General features: G+C 46.0%; 1 protein-coding gene across 1 annotated transcript in view; it reads right to left on the bottom strand.

The window, feature by feature from the left end:
• Nucleotides 1–6,684, bottom strand: part of LOC143934093 (sulfotransferase 2A1-like) — a 448,037-nt gene extending 441,353 nt beyond the window's left edge. Inside the window, exon 1 of the mRNA XM_077457405.1 lies at nt 6,543–6,684. Coding sequence (XP_077313531.1) covers nt 6,543–6,678 — 136 coding nt within the window. The 5' untranslated portion in view covers nt 6,679–6,684. The remainder of the gene's footprint in view (nt 1–6,542) is intronic.
• Between the last annotated feature and the right edge of the window lie 10,087 nt (nt 6,685–16,771).

Below are 16,771 nucleotides of genomic sequence, written 5' to 3'. Positions count from 1 at the left end.
TAGGGAATAAAATGGCGATCTTTGCAATTTTTTTTTGTTAAACGGTATTTGCACAGCATTTTTTTTTTGTGGGAAAAAATACATTTTACATTCATTGTATTAAAAAAATAAAAAAAACACAATATATATTGTGACAGAGCGAGGCTCTGTCCCTATAAAATTGGAGGAAAAAGGAATCTCCAACCCTGTGTCCAGGTCTGGATGATAACGAGCAGGGTGTGTGCCCAGCTGCAGACAGGCCATATAATGAAAGGATGTTGGGAGTAGAGTAGCTTGAAGCTGTGTGCGTTGAAGGTGTGTGCGTCCAAGCAGTTTGGTGGACGGAGCAAGTACCTATAGCAGCACTACTGCTGAAGAGTAGCCAGGTGGGCTAGCATTTTCATTTGGATTTTTTGTGTATTTAATGTAAGCTTGGACCCCTGCGTGGGATTTCTGGATGGACTAATATTTTGTTTTCTTATAATAAACATGGGCTACCAGGCCCTTAACCATAAACGCCTGCCTGATGTGAACTAAAAAATGCATCTACCAATTGAGCTAAACACCTCAATGTTACAAGTGGTGTTCGAATGCGGGCACAAGACGGTGGAATCCGGGTCCTTGCTCTACAGTAAGTTCAAGTCAGGAACTATTGGCTGTGTGAAGTGCAGCCAGGCAAAAGGCATTGCGTGTTGCAGGTGGTGTACCTGTGAATGAAAAGTCAAATATTTTTTTTTCTCTTGCTATGAACTGTGTTTGTGTGCATGAGACAGCACAATCAGTGTGTGCAATGTGCAGGTGAGGAAAGCTTGCATGAAGAGAAAAGCAACTTGCTTTAAAAGAGACAGAGCTCTGTGGTTGGAGGGGTTGTTACCGCCCGAACGAGCCCCATACATACCTGATCAGAGTGTATCAAGGAGAAAAAGGGCTGGGGTTGTCCCTAGCAACACTGGTGCAATGAGTGCACAGGTGACTGCTGTTATGGAGAGTCCACCAGCATTTGAATCTGCAGTGGATTGGTGCAAGCGGCATTTAGCAGCACTGAACCAAGCTACAGAGGAAAGGAAGCCAACCCTCAGTGCAAGGGGAAAGCCGCTGGATGTCCATAACTGGAAGAGGGCTGTTGTTGCCCCTGGCAAAGCTGATGCAGTTAAAATAGCTATTGTGAAAGATGTGAATGTGTCACAGCATGAGACGGGATCCAGCAGAGAGAAGCCCATGCTATATGCAAGGAGCGAGGCTGATCAAAGGCTGAGGATGAGAGTGGTTGCCCATAGCAATGCAGAGGAAGCCAGTCGGGCTGTCTCTGTACCATGGGCTATGTTTAATAAGGATCGTGGAAAGTGGCTTAAGGAGGAGCCAATTCATCATGTTGGAGAGAGCCAGCAAAGTTCTGCTGGGAGAGTGCGGTCTCCCATGGCAACCGGAGTGAAATTTATGCCTGAAAGGAGCTGCAGTAGAGGTTTGGTTCAGCGTCCCCACAAAGAGGCCTGTGCATTCCGGCCAGCTGGGAATCACCAGGAGAGAATCGCTTTGGGAAAAAATCGTCCAGTACCATGCCTGGAATGTGGCCAGTTGGGGCATGGCATGTTTTCTTGCCCTAGGTTGTGGAATACGGCTGGAGATAATGTTGCTGAGAGAGTTTTTGTCTGTAGGCCCAGATTCCGGTGAAAATATGTTTGCAGTCACCCCTAGCAACAAGAAGTTTCCTGTTGTGCCTGCAGGGGGTGCTAAACGGTGGGAGATGCCTGCTGTAGTTTCATCCCATGGCCACCAGGAGGAGTTGACCAGTAAAAGTGCAGCAGAGGACTGGTGCATAAGACGACGTACTCAAATGAAGATGGTGACACCAACTACTGCGGTGGGTAAGACTGTCTTTAATGAAATGGCTGGAACTGCTGATTTCATGTATAAAAGGACTGGTTACGAGACTGTCCATGACGATGTGAGAGTGACCCCAGTTAGTGGGGCCACTGAATGTGCACTTGAGAATGACTTTTCCTTATATAGTGGGAATGCAAGGGTTAAAATCCAAATAGAACCTGTGTTGATGACTAAAAGTGTTGTGTCTAATGACTATCAGGCTCAAGTTGACCATGGGCTAGGACAGCCTACAAATGCGAAAAAATGCTATAAGTGTTACTGTTAATGAAAAGTTTAATGCTGTTGGGAAAACTTTTGCTCTGAAAGAACCTGGGGTTATCAAAAATGGGCCGTTGCCTGTAGCAACTGGTGGTAAGACAGCACAGTTGTCCACAGGAATCTCCGGGGAACTTCATGTATTGGAGTCAGAGGTTGCCCTGGACAACTGCGATGTCACTCTGGTGGGACAGAATGGAACTGTACCGTGTAATAGTAATGTGTTAGTGCAAGCTGCTAGTACTAAAAATGTGCAGGTAAATGGTAGATTAACACAACCTGTGAAAAATGCAAAAGTGTGGGAGGCTTATGAAAAGCAAGCAGAGAAAGGTGGTGAATATGGTGTATTGCAACCTGTGCTACCACAGTCTGACATAATTTACAATGACTGGTGTTATGAGTCTGCAACTAAGCCAGTCTGTTCTTATGTGTCTCCTTGGGCAGAAGGATCGGTTCTGAGGAGTACCGCAGAAGGGAGCTCACATACAATAGATTGGAATAGTTGGGGTGAAAATCTTATCTCCCTGATAGATGAGGCTTTTATGCACAAAAATAAGGTGGACACGGTTTCTGCTGGGCCAGCAGGATGGGCTGCAGAACAGCTTGTACCTGAGGGCGTGGTGGCTGCTGCAGGGGTTAACCCTGGTGAGCAGGATGAACCAAATAAGGGCACAGCAGAGACATTGTCCGTGACCCACAAAACTGAGGTTGGCATGGAGTGTCAACGTGACGTCACTGGTAATGTTCTGGAGCAGTTCACTGATGCTGAGCCTGAGAAGTTGGGTATGAGTCTAGCAATTGGCAGCACTCTGGTGGAGCACCAGGCTGTGTTTACCTCCAGCTGCGAGAAGGTTCCGTTAACCGTCGCAACTTTTCAAGTCTCAGCAAGTGAGTCTCTCTGTATCCCCAGTGTCATGAAAATCCCCAGGAAGGACTTAGGTCTGGAGTCAAGGGCCTGGTTTATAACCAAAGCATTAAAAGAGATGCTTGAACTTTGGGATGTACAGCCAATCTATACTAGTGTGTCTCCTCCACAGTCTGATGGTCTGGTACTGCGGAGTACCACTAGGTGGAACACTGTATGGCAGGCTGTACAGAGCAAAGCAAAACGGGACAGGAATGGTTTATTCCTAAATTTGCTACTTTTGTTAAAAGTTGCTGCTACGTATGCTGCTGGACTACGTGCAGAAGAAATATTTGAGACCGACTTTGGAGAAGTTGAAAATAAGCCTAAAATGTCTGTGGTTACACCTCCTAACAGCCAGATGGGAAGCATTTCTGCTGCTATGGTCCAGTGTGGTGCTGCTCAGTTGGTGAAGGGCGTGTATACTGCACCAGTAGAAAAACCACATGAGGTGGAAGGGCCATGTGTGGACCTGAAAGCAGCAGAGATCCTGACCAGGGCTCAAACAAAGGTGGTTAAAGAGACTGGGGTCCCCAGTCCAGTACTTGGTTTAGGTGACAAACCTAATAAGGTCCCCGGGACAGGGGAATGGGCAAGCAGCGTGGTAAAAATTGTATGTGGATCAGACGAGAGCTGGCCTGTTCCGGTGGATAAAAATACAGATGGCATCAGAACGGGTCAAGTGGTAGGACAGCTGCCTGCAGAGTGGGTGAACCCAGGGGAGGTGGCATCCTGTGAGGTTCCTGTGGGTGATGGTGGCCCTCTGGTATGTGTGCCCTCTGCAGACTCTGCCCTAGCAAATTTTGGAAAAAAAAGGCATTGGTGACATGTGCAACATTGAGAGGTCTAATGTTGGTTTGAATATGTCTGTCAATGATGAACCAAATAATGTGTTAATGGTACATGATGATGTGGTGTCCAAAGGTACAGGTAAACCTGGTAATCAATTAGTGACTGCTGAGTCAGGTACCAGAAATAAGAGGTGGGTTTCCGTTCTAAACACTATAGAAATAGGCCCCCTACAGTCTCAGAACAGTACTGCTGAGAAAGTTTTGGGGAAACCTGGGAACCTGAAGCGTGGAGGCAGAAGGGTTGGTAGAAAGACCAACGGGAACCCATTAAGATTTCAGGAGAGGAAGTGCTTATGGAAATGCACTCGGAAGAAAAGTTGGGAAGGTTGCATCAAAGCTCATAGCAGAGTGACAGTAAGGCTTAGAGGGAGACACCAAAGGAGGCATTGGGTAGAGTTCCCCGTTAGGAGAAGCGAGGTTGGACAGGAGTGTACTTCTGTAAATGGTATCTGGCACAGAGGTGCCAAAAGTAACTTGGGGGTTCCACCCTCTGGGTCGAAACAAAGGGGGGGAATGTTCCTGGAAGCACACCTGGAAAAAGGTTGGGCCTACGTGGCTGACAGCCAGCACAGAGGTGTCCCAACCATGATGGGTGCTGGTGTTCCTCCCTCCGGATCGAAACAAAGGGGGGGGATATGTGACAGAGCGAGGCTCTGTCCCTATAAAATTGGAGGAAAAAGGGATCTCCAACCCTGTGTCCAGGTCTGGATGATAACGAGCAGGGTGTGTGCCCAGCTGCAGACAGGCCATATAATGAAAGGATGTTGGGAGTAGAGTGTGAGGGATGGTGGAGTAGCTTGAAGCTGTGTGCATGTCCAAAGCTGTGTGCGTTGAAGGGTTGAAGCTGTGTGCGTCCAAGCAGTTTGGTGGACGGAGCAAGTACCTATAGCAGCACTACTGCTGAAGAGTAGCCAGGTGGGCTAGCATTTTCATTTGGATTTTTTTGTGTATTTAATGTAAGCTTGGACCCCTGCGTGGGATTTCTGGATGGACTAATATTTTGTTTTCTTATAATAAACATGGGCTACCAGGCCCTTAACCATAAACGCCTGCCTGATGTGAACTAAAAAATGCATATATATATATATATATATATATATATATATATATATATATATATATATATATATATATATATATATATATATATATATATCTCTATCCCAATTTTTTGTATAATGTAAAAGATGACGTTACACTGAGTAAACAAATACATAACATGTCACACTTGGTGTATGGTGTAACTGCAGTTCTTTCCTTTGCAGCCATGGCAAAATCTATACTCCTGTAGCATGCAATGGGCAGTACTGCCATGGAACACTGCCCATTCAAGCAAAATGTTGGTGGTGCGGCATTTACAGGGTTAAAACAGGAGGTGAGTATGTGACATATCGTCTCCTCAGATGAGAACTTTTTTAAAAAGGACAATATTTAAGATTGTTCTTGATACTGCTTTGCAAATCATTTATGGCACCAAGTTTATCATTCCTTCCTGAATGGGGGGGGGGAGGGGAACTTGAAGGAAGCCTTTGCTGAGGCTGGGTTCACAATATCGCCGCATGCGGCACACAGTAAGGGTCCGGTGCATCTGGTTCACTATTTCAGGTCCGATTTCAGCCCAAATTTTGGGCTGAATTCGGACATGAAACAGAACAAAAGACGCACAGGGCTCCTGTGCAAATTAGCGCTGGAGCCACAGCAGAGAAATGTAGAGCGCCGGTCAAAATATCCTGCTATTGTGAATTGGATGTGGGGAATCTGTATACAATTCACAATGGTGTGAACCCAGCCTGAGAGAAAAATATATATTATGGTTAGATGGAAAAAGTGGGAGATTCCTCCATCCACACAGTTTACAACATGGAAAAATCTGTTGCACTTTTTCCATCTAACCATAGAAAATCTGCAGATAATCTATAGGTGTATGGCCAGCTTAAGACGATAAGATATTTTCACTTTTATTTGCGTTTCCTAGTAAGTATGCATACATGATTAAGAAATTACTAAACCAAGTGGGTCAATATAATAGCCAGGCAACTAGCATTTTCAGAAGAACCACAATATGGGTCATTTGTTAAAGCTATAGGGGCAATGCCACACTCTATTGCCACTGGCAATCACATACTAGTAGAAGGATCGCTTTAGTTTAGAGCAATGTTTCTCAACTCCAGTCCTCGAGGACCCCCAACAGGTCAATTTTTAGGCTCTCCCTCAGTTGAAACAGCTGTGGTAATTACTAAGGCAGGGAAACTTATCAAATCACCTGTGCAAAAATAGAGAGCCTGAAAACATGACCTGTTGGGGGTACTTTAGGACTGGAGTTGAGAAACATTGCTTTAGGAGGACATATGAAGGCAGCAAAACTCTTACCTGCTTCCATATGTCGCTCCCTGGTTGGCTGGAGTAGCGAGGCAATGCTTTCTTGCCATCCACATAGGTTTTGCAATGTTTCCAACAACAATGGAGTGACCATTTGCTGCTAAAGCTGATGAGGGAGCTTCATTTACAAAGTCTGGACAACCCTCACTGTTTACCATGGATGGAGAGATCTGTTAGATTATTTTTGGTTAGCACACAGGTTGAATGGAAATAATCTACCCAGCTAACCTGGCAAACAATAGTTAACAAACTCTTCTACAGTGGAAACATAGGATAAGAGAAGACCTTACCTGATTTGGGAAAGGTAACAATATAGACATCATCATCCAGAACTTGAAATTCATTCTCCAGATACTCAAGTCTTTCTTTTGAGTAAATCACTGAAGCAAAGTTAATCCCTTTGTGTTGGAAATATTCTGTATCCATCAGCACAACTCTTCAAAACAAAAAACAAAAAACAAGCAAAGGATGCACACAAATGTCTTGATGCAAATAAGCAGCCAATTTTTTTTCAAGCAGGGCAAACATTAGCTGCAATTTCTTCTCAAATGAAATGCTGAGTCCATCCCATCCCCCACCCCATGTCATACTGACTGAATACCCCACTTCTTTACAGTGACTGTCAAAGTCTTAAGTGACAAGGAAAATACTGAGTATACCAAATAGAGGTACACAGTTAATTGTCAGCAGTGGAAGTTCAAAAGAATGAAAAAACAAACAAAAAAAACAAACAAACTAGGATGTTAAAGATCGGAGCTTTCTTTAAACTGTGTGCCAAACCCACATACTATCATTACATGCATTGGATCTGCCCGGTTTTATGTACTTTTTGATCTTCACTTAGAGTATTATATCACATTCTCTGTTTATAGGTAGGGATGAGCTTCGTGTTCGAGCCGAACATATGTTCGACTCAAACATCGGCTGTTCGCCCGTTTGGCGAATTCCGAACGTTATGGGCCGTTCGCACCAAATTCGTGTGGGGCTCACGGCCCACAATGCACTGCGATGGCGCAGTGCATTGCTGGCTAATGATTGGCCAAGCATGCACTGTGACCTCGGATGCTTGGCCAATCACAGCGCCGGCAGCGAGGAGAGCCATGATTGGCCATAGGCAGGATGCCTGTGGCCAACCATAGCTCAGGCTGTGTAGTACACGCCCCACACTATATAAGGCCGCCAGCGTGGTGGCCTTGTGTAGTGTGTTGGCGTCTGAAGCAGTTAGTGGGTGTTCTGTGTACCTTCAACACAGTATACACCGATCGTTATCAGCTGATTTTTTTTTTCGTTCTTGCTCTTCTGTAGTGGTTGTCTGCGTGCCCTGACCGCCGTATACACCGCTATATTCACCTATATAGCTAGCGATATATCTATCTTTTATAATAGAGCTTGCAGTCAGTGTTAGGAGCTTTTGCTTGCTGTCTGCGTGCTCTGAACCCAGTACACATCGCTATATCCACCTATATAGCAAACTATCTTGCTCATTTTAAATAGAGCTTGCAGTCAGCTGTAGGAGCTTGTGCGTGCTGTCTGCGTGCTCTGAACCCAGTATACACCGCTATATCCACCTACATAGCTCTTCTCTATTTGAGCCATCTGCCATCTGCAGGAGTTAGTGGAAGTTGTGTGTGCCTCCAGCACAATATACACTACCCAATTGCTGTTTTTCCCAACTCCCTTCAGGCCATTACCATGTCTGGAAGGCCAGCAAGGAGAGGCAGACAGGCACGAGCCGATAAAAGAGGGCAAGCAGGCTCTGTGTCTAGAGACAACAATGCTGGTCGTGGACGCAGTGCATCGTCATCAGCACGTGGCCATGGGACACGCTTGTCCTTCTTTTCGGCAGCTGGACATGTTGAGCCGCAACATGCCAACGACTTGGTAGAGTGGATGACCAAGCCCTCTTCATCCTCCTCATCCTCTCTCTCACCCAGTCTCGGGGTACTAGCAAAGCAGCTGCCAACGCATCAGCTTCCCTCCTCTCAATGTCATCATCAGTGACTCCTTCCCTAGACCCACCACGTCCTCCTGAGGAGTCTCCTGAACTCTTTGAGCACAGTGTTGGGTACATGCTTCAGGAGGATGCCCAGTGTTTTGTAGGCTCTGATGATACTCAGCTAGAGGAAGGCAGTAGTGTGAATGCAGAGAGAGGGGATGCTCAAGAAGGACAGCAATCTGGCAGTCATGTTCCACAAGCTGCAGCATACTGCCAGGTTTGCTCCAGCGATGAAGAGGGAGGGGATGATGAGAGCACTGACTCCACGTGGGTGCCTGGCAGGAGGGAGGAGGAGGCACATGTCCAACGAGGCAGGATGCCCTCCGGGGGCCAGCTTAGGGGCAGCACACCCACTGACTCGCACCGCAGAGCTCCGCCTGTGCAGGGCGCTGCCTCTGCACGTTATTCTAAAAGTTCTTTGGTGTGGGCCTTTTTTGAGACAAGTGCATCAGATCGCACCGCTGCTATTTGCAACATATGTCTCAAGCGTATCTCGCGTGGCCAAAACATCAGCCGCTTGGGCACCACATGCTTGACCAGACATATGTTGACCTGCCATGCAGCTCGTTGGCAAGCGTACCTCAAAGACCCACACCAAAGAACAAAGCGGACCTCTCCTTGCTCCTCATCAGCTGGCATCTCCAACCCCACTAGACCTTCAGTCCTCTCTGAAACCTGCTCTGAGAGGAATGAAGGTGTAGAATTAGGTGTGTCACAGCCAAGTGCTTCCGGGAACTCTGTTAGCGGTACACCCACGTCCGATTATAGCAGGCAAATGTCCCTGCCCCAGCTGCTGGACCGGAGGAAGAAGTTCACTCCCAGCCATCCACATGCCCAGCGGTTGAATGCTAGCTTGGCTAAATTGCTAGCACTTCAACTGCTGCCTTTTCAGTTGGTAGACTCTGCCCCCTTCCGTGAGATTGTAAAATGTGCGGTTCCTCAGTAGCAGGTCCCCAAACGCCACTTTTTCTCACGGAAGGCGATTCCGGCTCTCTACCGGCATGTGGAAGGCAATGTCCTTGCCTCGCTGGACAGGGCGTTCAGCGGTAAGGTGCATATTACTGCTGACTCATGGTCCAGCAGGCATGGACAGGGACGTTACCTGTCTTTCACGGCCCATTGGGTCACTATTCTGGCAGCTGGGAAGGATGCAGGACAAGGTGCAGTAGTGTTGGAGGTTGTTCCGCCATCACGCCTCCAAAATGCTACTATTGGTTGTGACACACCTCTCTCCTCCACCCCCTCCTCTTCTTCTTCCTCCATGGCCTCTTCCAGTGCTCTGTCCTCAGAACCAGCGGTGCTCCATAGGAGTTCCAGGGGCTACGCAAGTACGCAGGCAAAACAATGCGATGCCGTGCTTGCGCTGGTTTGTTTGGGGAAACAGGGGCGGATGTTTTGTCAGCTCTGCAGGGGCAGGCCGAGAGGTGGTTGATGCCACGCCAGCTTAAGCCAGGAATGGTGGTTTGCAACAATGGCACCAACCTCCTTTCTGCCCTCCGACAGGGACAACTGACCCATGTGCCCTGTGTAGCTCATGTCCTTAACCTGGTGGTGCAGCGGTTCTTGGGCAGGTACCCGGGCTTACAGGATGTCCTGAAGCAGGCCAGGAAAGTCTGTGTTCATTTCCACCGAATGCCTGTGCTCGGCTGGCTGAGCTCCAAAAGGAGTTGAACCTGCCCAAGAACCGCCTTATATGTGACATGCCCACCAGGTGGAACTCATCATTGGCCATGCTGCAGCGGCTGCACACGCAGCAGAGGGCCATCAATGAGTACCTGTGTGACTACGGCACCAGGACAGGTTCAGGGGAGCTCGGTTTTTTTCTCACCACGCCAGTGGGGCATGATCAGGGATGCATGCACTGTCCTGTCACCGTTTGAGGAGGCCACAAGGATGGTGAGCAGTGACAGTGCATGCATCAGTGACACTGTACCTCTTGGAGCATACGCTGTGTGGAATAATGGACAGGGCACTTGAGGCAGAACAGGGGCAGGAAGAGGAGGACTTCCTTGCCTCTCAAGGCCCCCTTTATCCAGACAGAGTTCCTGCTGTGCCACCCATCACACAGGAAGAGGAGGAGGAGGAGGATGATTGTGTCAGCATGGAGGTGGAGGCTGGCACTCAGCATCAGCAGCAGCAGTCTTGTAGGGATGATTTACAGTCCCAAGAAACACGTGGACTTGTACGTGGCTGGGAGGAGGTAGCTGCGGATCATGTTGTCCTTAGTGACCCAGAGGACTCCGGACTGAATGCCTCAGCTAACCTACACTGCATGGCCTCCCTGATCCTGCAAAGCCTGCGGAAGGATCCTCGTATTCTTCGGATCAAGGAGAGGGACCATTACTGGCTGGCCACTCTCCTTGATCCATGGTACAAGGGTAAGGTTGCCGACCTTATCTTGCCATCGCAGAGGGAGCAGAGGATGAGACATCTCCGGGAGGCCTTGCAGAAAGGTCTGTGCAAAGCGTTCCCAGAGACTGGGAGGTTACAAACTCCTGGTCCTGGACAACGTGTAGCTGAGGCATCGGTCAGAAGGAGCGGTGGAGAAGGTGGCCGTCTGACTGATGCTTTCAGACAATTTTTTTAGTCCGCAGCCCCAAGGTATGACTGGTTCCAGCAACCATCGCCAGCGTCTGATTTACATGGTGCAGGAATACCTAGGGGTAAGGTCAGACTTGGACACCTTTCCCACCGAAAATCCTCTGGCTTACTGGGTCTTGAGGATGGATCACTGGCCAGAGCTTGCACAGTATGCCATTGAGCTACTGGCCTGTCCTGCATCCAGCGTTCTTTCGGAACGCACCTTCAGTGCTGCTGGTGGCTTTGTTACTGATCACAGGGTGCGCCTGTCCACCGAATCAGTTGATCGACTGACCTTCATCAAGATGAATCAGTCTTGGATCACCCACAGCTACCAAGCACCTTAAGCTGATGTAACCGAATAATTTTTTTTGCAATATCACATCCCTTCAAGACTGCCTATGCTGATGCTGAGTGACTGTCCTGTTATGTTGATTGTCTATCCTCTTCCTCCTCCGCTGATATGTTGGAAGAACATTTCTGGTTCTGGGTGATGCCATCAGCCCGATTTTTCTGCCCCTGTTTAACAGGGGCATTTAATTACAATTTTTGATGCAATGCTTTGCAGCAGGGCTAATTCCTGCAATAAAACTAGAGTATATGGGAGAGGTTGCAGTGTCGTGGCACCAGTGCCTAAGGCCCAATTTTTCTGCCCCTGTTTAACAGGGACATGTATTTACAATTCTTGATATAATATTTCACAGGAGGGCCTGTTCCTGTGCCCACCCAGAGTAACTGTGAGGACTTATAGTGTTGTGGCACCAGCACCACAACCACCAAAGGTAATTGTTTTTCTACCACTGTTCAACAATGGTATGTAATTACAATTCTTGATATAATCGTTCACTTTGAGGGCTTAAAATGTTGTGGCAAAACCAACACCTTGTTCCGCCATTTCTGCAGAGCATATAAGGCAGGCCCCTACTTTCAAACATCCAACTTACAAACATCTCCTACTTGTAAACGCAAGGAGACAACAGCAAGTGAGATGAAAAAAGATGGACGACAAAACAAATTATACAGGGGTAATAACCCTTCCCTATGTTTTCCAAAAAGCTTAAAAATAGTTTTTTTGACTGGAGCTACACTTTAAAAATGTACCAGTTGAAAATTACAAACAGATTCAACTTAACACAACAAACCTACACAGTCCCTGTCTTGTTTGCACCGCCTGTATACTGCTGTTCTGAGTATATAGGGCCTGGGGGCCACACGCATTTCCTTTTAATATAGGTACAGGGTTCCCCTTGATATGCGTACAAGACCCAAAGGGGCTGGTAATGGGCAGGGAGGGCTACCCATGCCATTTTTCTCAATGGTTTTCAACCATATTGCAGGAACCAGATATAACATTAAAACCGCAAGCAGCTTTAAATGACGTTATTTCAGGTTAAATGTCATTTTGTGCAGGGACTGTTCTAAACACGGGAAACACGTGACACTTCACAGGCATACTACAGACACCCCCCAGGCACGGTGTTTAAAGGAATATTTCACTTTTTTTTTTTCACTTTAATCGTCATTAAAATCAGTGCTCCCGCCAAAACGGCCATTTTTAAAAACATTTTAGGCATTGACCCATGTCCCTTGGGGCAGGAGCCAGGTCCCTAAACCCATTTTAGGACAGCATCTTGCATATTAGCCGTTAAAATTAGCACTTTTAATTTCAAACGTTCGAGTCCCATAGGCTTCAATGGGGTTCTAAAGTTCGTACGAATTTGGGGTCCGTTCGAAAGTTCTGGTGCGAACCGAACCGGGGGGTGTTCGGCTCATCCCTATTTATAGGTATTAAACACAACACATTTCTTGTAGGACCAAATCCCCTACAAACTTAATTTATTCAAAATGTTATATAAAAAATAAAATGGAAAATGATCACGTTTTAATTGTATTTTTTAAAAATTAAGTGATTACATTAAAAAAATAAGTTAATTGTTATTTTTAAATACATATTATTCCAATTTTACATTCCAATCACCGTCTCTTACTGTCTCCATCCCCCTCTCTCTCTCTACCTTCTCCCTGTGTCTCCCTCTACCTCTCTTCATCTAAAATAGTTAAATAAGCATGAAGTCCACTTTATATATAAAATGAGGCAGATGTAAATGTAGGATTGTCCATCACAGAAAAAACATTGCAGATAATAATTCAAAACAATCACCTCCTCTACACTGCACGTGTCACAACCCCCCTGGGAAATACACTTACCAGATGATACTGGGTTATACGCTTACCTGTCAATGGATGTCTGCTTACTGCTTACACTCTGTCAGAAGATACTGGGCTATACACTTGACTTGCAATGGGTGTTGTTAGCTCTCTGCATGTAATCCATCTAGATGTTTGCTCGTCACAAGCAGAGAACAAAAGATACACATAGCGTAATCCAGTACTAAAAAGGTATTTAATATAGGTTTCCTTAAGATTGCACACTTGCAATGTAATTCAAAATAAAGGAGCATGTAATAACAATGTATCACAAGTCAATATCTCCTGACTACCTCTCACCACTCCTGCCGTGTTCCTGGGTAGGGATGAGCCGAACACCCCCCGGTTCGGTTCGCACCAGAACTTTCGAACGGACCCCACGTTCGTTACGAACGTTAGAACCCCATTGAAGTCTATGGGACTCGAACGTTCGAAATGGAAAGTGCTAATTTTTTTTTTTTTTTTTTTTTTTAAACTTAGATTTTTATTGATAGTTTTCATAATACAAAGGCGTATACATGCATTACAAGAAAAAGGATGTAGTTGCGATTCCTCGTGTAAAGGAAAAAAAAAAACAGAGGAGAAGAGTTTGGGTACATCATCATTTTCGTTAACAGCGATTGATAGTAGGTCTAACAACAACAGTACTAATATATCAAGTGAACATAAGATAACAGAGATACAACTGCACTTGATAGGCCGAGTGGCCAACTCATCTGGGTATAACACAAGATACATACGTTATGTAAAACAGTTATAAGGATTGTGAGTAGCCGATTTTACCGTATAGTAAGACAGTTAGAGTATAACACATATCAGAGTTTTACGTTGAATGGATTTGGTGCCAAGGGTTATGTCAGTCGAGTACTTCTCGGATCAGTGATCCAAGGTTCCCAGTCCCTGAGGAATTTATTCTTTGAGAGGTGAGCTTTGGAGAAATTGTGTTCCAATTCGAAATTGGAGTTTAGAATGGATATCACTTCTCGGAAGTCCGGAGGTTGCAAGGATTTCCACTTACGAGCGATAGCCAGTCTTGCGGCTATTAACATGTGGGTGGCTATCGTTTGTAGCTTTTTGGGCCAGGATGGTATCGTTAGTCCTAGAAGGATATCTAAGGGTGTCAGATTGGAGGTAGCACAGTTAATTATTTGGAGAGTGTTTCGGATATGGGACCAAAAGTCTTTAAGCGATGGGCAATCCCACCAGATATGAAAAGGCGTTCCTATGGATCCGCATCCCCTCCAGCACAGAGGAGATGCATCTGGAAAGAACTGTGCAATTCTGTCGGGCGTGTAATACCAGTGATGGAATATTTTTTGTAATGTTTCCCAGTGTGTTGTACAGCGTGAGAGCTTGGCAGGAAGGGAGAGAGCTTGGAGCCATACATGGTTAGGTGGGCTGTTTGGGACGTGTTTAGACCACTTAAAAATACTGGCTTGTAGCGGATCATCTGAGGATCGGGAAAGCTCTTTGTAAAAGTACGATATGCCCTTGCATGTAAGATCGTTTGAGGTGAAATATGCTACCGTGGCATGCAATATCCCGCGGTGATGAGTCCATTTGATTTTGTTAAGTAAAGACCTAACCCTTAAATATATATAGAAGGATTTGTGAGAGATTAGATAAGTAGATTGGAGCTCTGCAAAAGATTTTAGCCGTGAGGCGGAAAATAATTTCCCTAGATCCGAGATGCCCGCTTCAACCCAAGGTTGTATGGGGAGGTCAGGTAGAATGAGGGTTAGCGATTGAGTAGGAATAAGGGGCAATAAAGAATGTGGTATGCCTGTCGACATTTGTGAAAGGGATGACCATACTCTAATGGAGGCAGATACAGTGTCTAACGCGTAGTGTTGAATTCCAGGTGCAAGAATATAGGCAGATAAAAGTAGTTTGGGTTTGGTAGATAGTATTTCTGCTTCTATCTGTGCCCAGTTAGATGGGCTAGATGTACCCCACCAAACCTTAAGTTGCTCTAGAACAACCGCTTTGTAGTATAGAGTGACATTGGGGACTCCCATACCTCCTTTACAGATTGGAGTTGTAAGGATTTTCCTATTAATCCTGGGTTTTTTACCTTGCCAGATAAAGGCATGGAGAATGGCTTGAAGAGATCTCAAGTGCACCGGTAGGAATGGTATCGGGAGAGTGCGGAAGATGTATAAGATGTGGGGGAGCAGAAACATTTTAACTAGTGCAATCCTGCCAGCCCATGAGACAAACGGATGGTTCATCCCATGCGATAATTGATGGAGCCTCTCTGTGAGGGCCGAGTAATTAGCTCGCAGAAGTTGTGTACTGGAGGAAGTTAATTTGATTCCCAAATACGTCAGACGCAGAAGTAGACCAGGAGAAGGGTGAGATTGTGGATATATGTTGGACCGTCGATTTGTCAAGGCCTAGGGCTAGCATCAAAGATTTGCTGTGGTTCACCTTATAAAGCGAGATGGCACTAAATTGACCTAGTATTTGTTGAACTACTCCCAAGGACTGTTGTGGATCGGAGAGCGAGATTATTACATCGTCTGCGTATAATCTTATTTTATGTTCTACTTGTCCTATTGTGACACCTTTGACGTCTGTGTTGGAGCGAATGTGCTGGGCTAGTGGTTCCATTACCATAGCAAAAATTGGAGGGGAAAGGGGGCATCCCTGACGGGTACCATTAGTAATAGAAAAGGGTTCCGAGATGACTCCAGATGTCCATACCCGTGCACTAGGGGAACGAATAAAGGCATAAGATGGCTTGTAGTAGTTTGTCGGATATGCCAAATTTACGTAGGACAGCTTCCAGATATAGCCAATGAACTCTGTCAAACGCCTTCTCTGCATCCAAGGAAAGGAGCAGAGAAGGCGTTTTGGTGTGTTCTGTCCACTGAATAATGTCAATAAAGCGACGCGTGCCGTCCGAGGTTTGCCTTCCAGGGATGAAGCCCACCTGATCTATATGGATCAGTTGAGTCATCACCGTGGATAGTCTAAGAGCCAGCAGTTTAGCGTACAATTTGGTGTCCGTATTTAAGAGTGAAATGGGTCTAAAGTTTCCCGAAGTATCCGAGGGTTTACCCGGTTTGGGTAGGGTTACTATAAGGGCATTCAGACACTCCTTTGGCATTATGCCAGAGGAGGCATATTGATTAAAGGCGTTACAGAGATGAGGGGAGAGGATGTCATTGTAGTGCTTATAGTATTCATTAACAAATCCGTCGGGGCCTGGTGCTTTATGTAGTGGGAGCGATTTGATAGCTGCTTGTACTTCGTTGAGAGAAAAGGGGGTGGATAGGTCTTGCAGTTGAGTCAGTGTCAGTACTGGTAGTTGAACTGAAGAAAGGAAAGCGTTAATAGAGTCGGTAGTTATCGGGGGGTCTGACATCGACGTTTGGAGGTTATATAAGTCCGAATAGAAAGCTGCAAATGTGTTGGCTATGTCCAGGGGATTGGTCATACGTGTACCTTTGGAGTTTAGGAGGTATGGGATTTTGGCCTTGCGTTGTTGTTTTTTAATTTGTTTAGCCAAAAAGGCTCCAGATTTGTTGCTGAAGGCATATGTGTTCAATTTTAGTCGTTTGATGTAGTAGTCAAATTTGTGGTTCAATAATTCAGTAAGTTTTCTATAGTCACGAAGGGAGTCTAGCAGTATAGTAGTGGGATTGGATTTATGGGCCAGTTCCAGGGATTTAATGCGTTGTAACAACTGGTCTACTTCTGCGTTTCGTCTTTTGCGTTCCCTGGCACCCA

Source organism: Lithobates pipiens, unplaced genomic scaffold (genome assembly GCF_037356315.1).
Source record: "Lithobates pipiens isolate NorthernLeopardFrog02 unplaced genomic scaffold, aLitPip1_a1.2 Scaffold_27, whole genome shotgun sequence".
Classification (NCBI taxonomy): Eukaryota; Metazoa; Chordata; class Amphibia; order Anura; family Ranidae; genus Lithobates; species Lithobates pipiens.
Note: the sequence above shows the minus strand (reverse complement) of the source record. Positions and strands in the feature narration are given on the sequence as shown.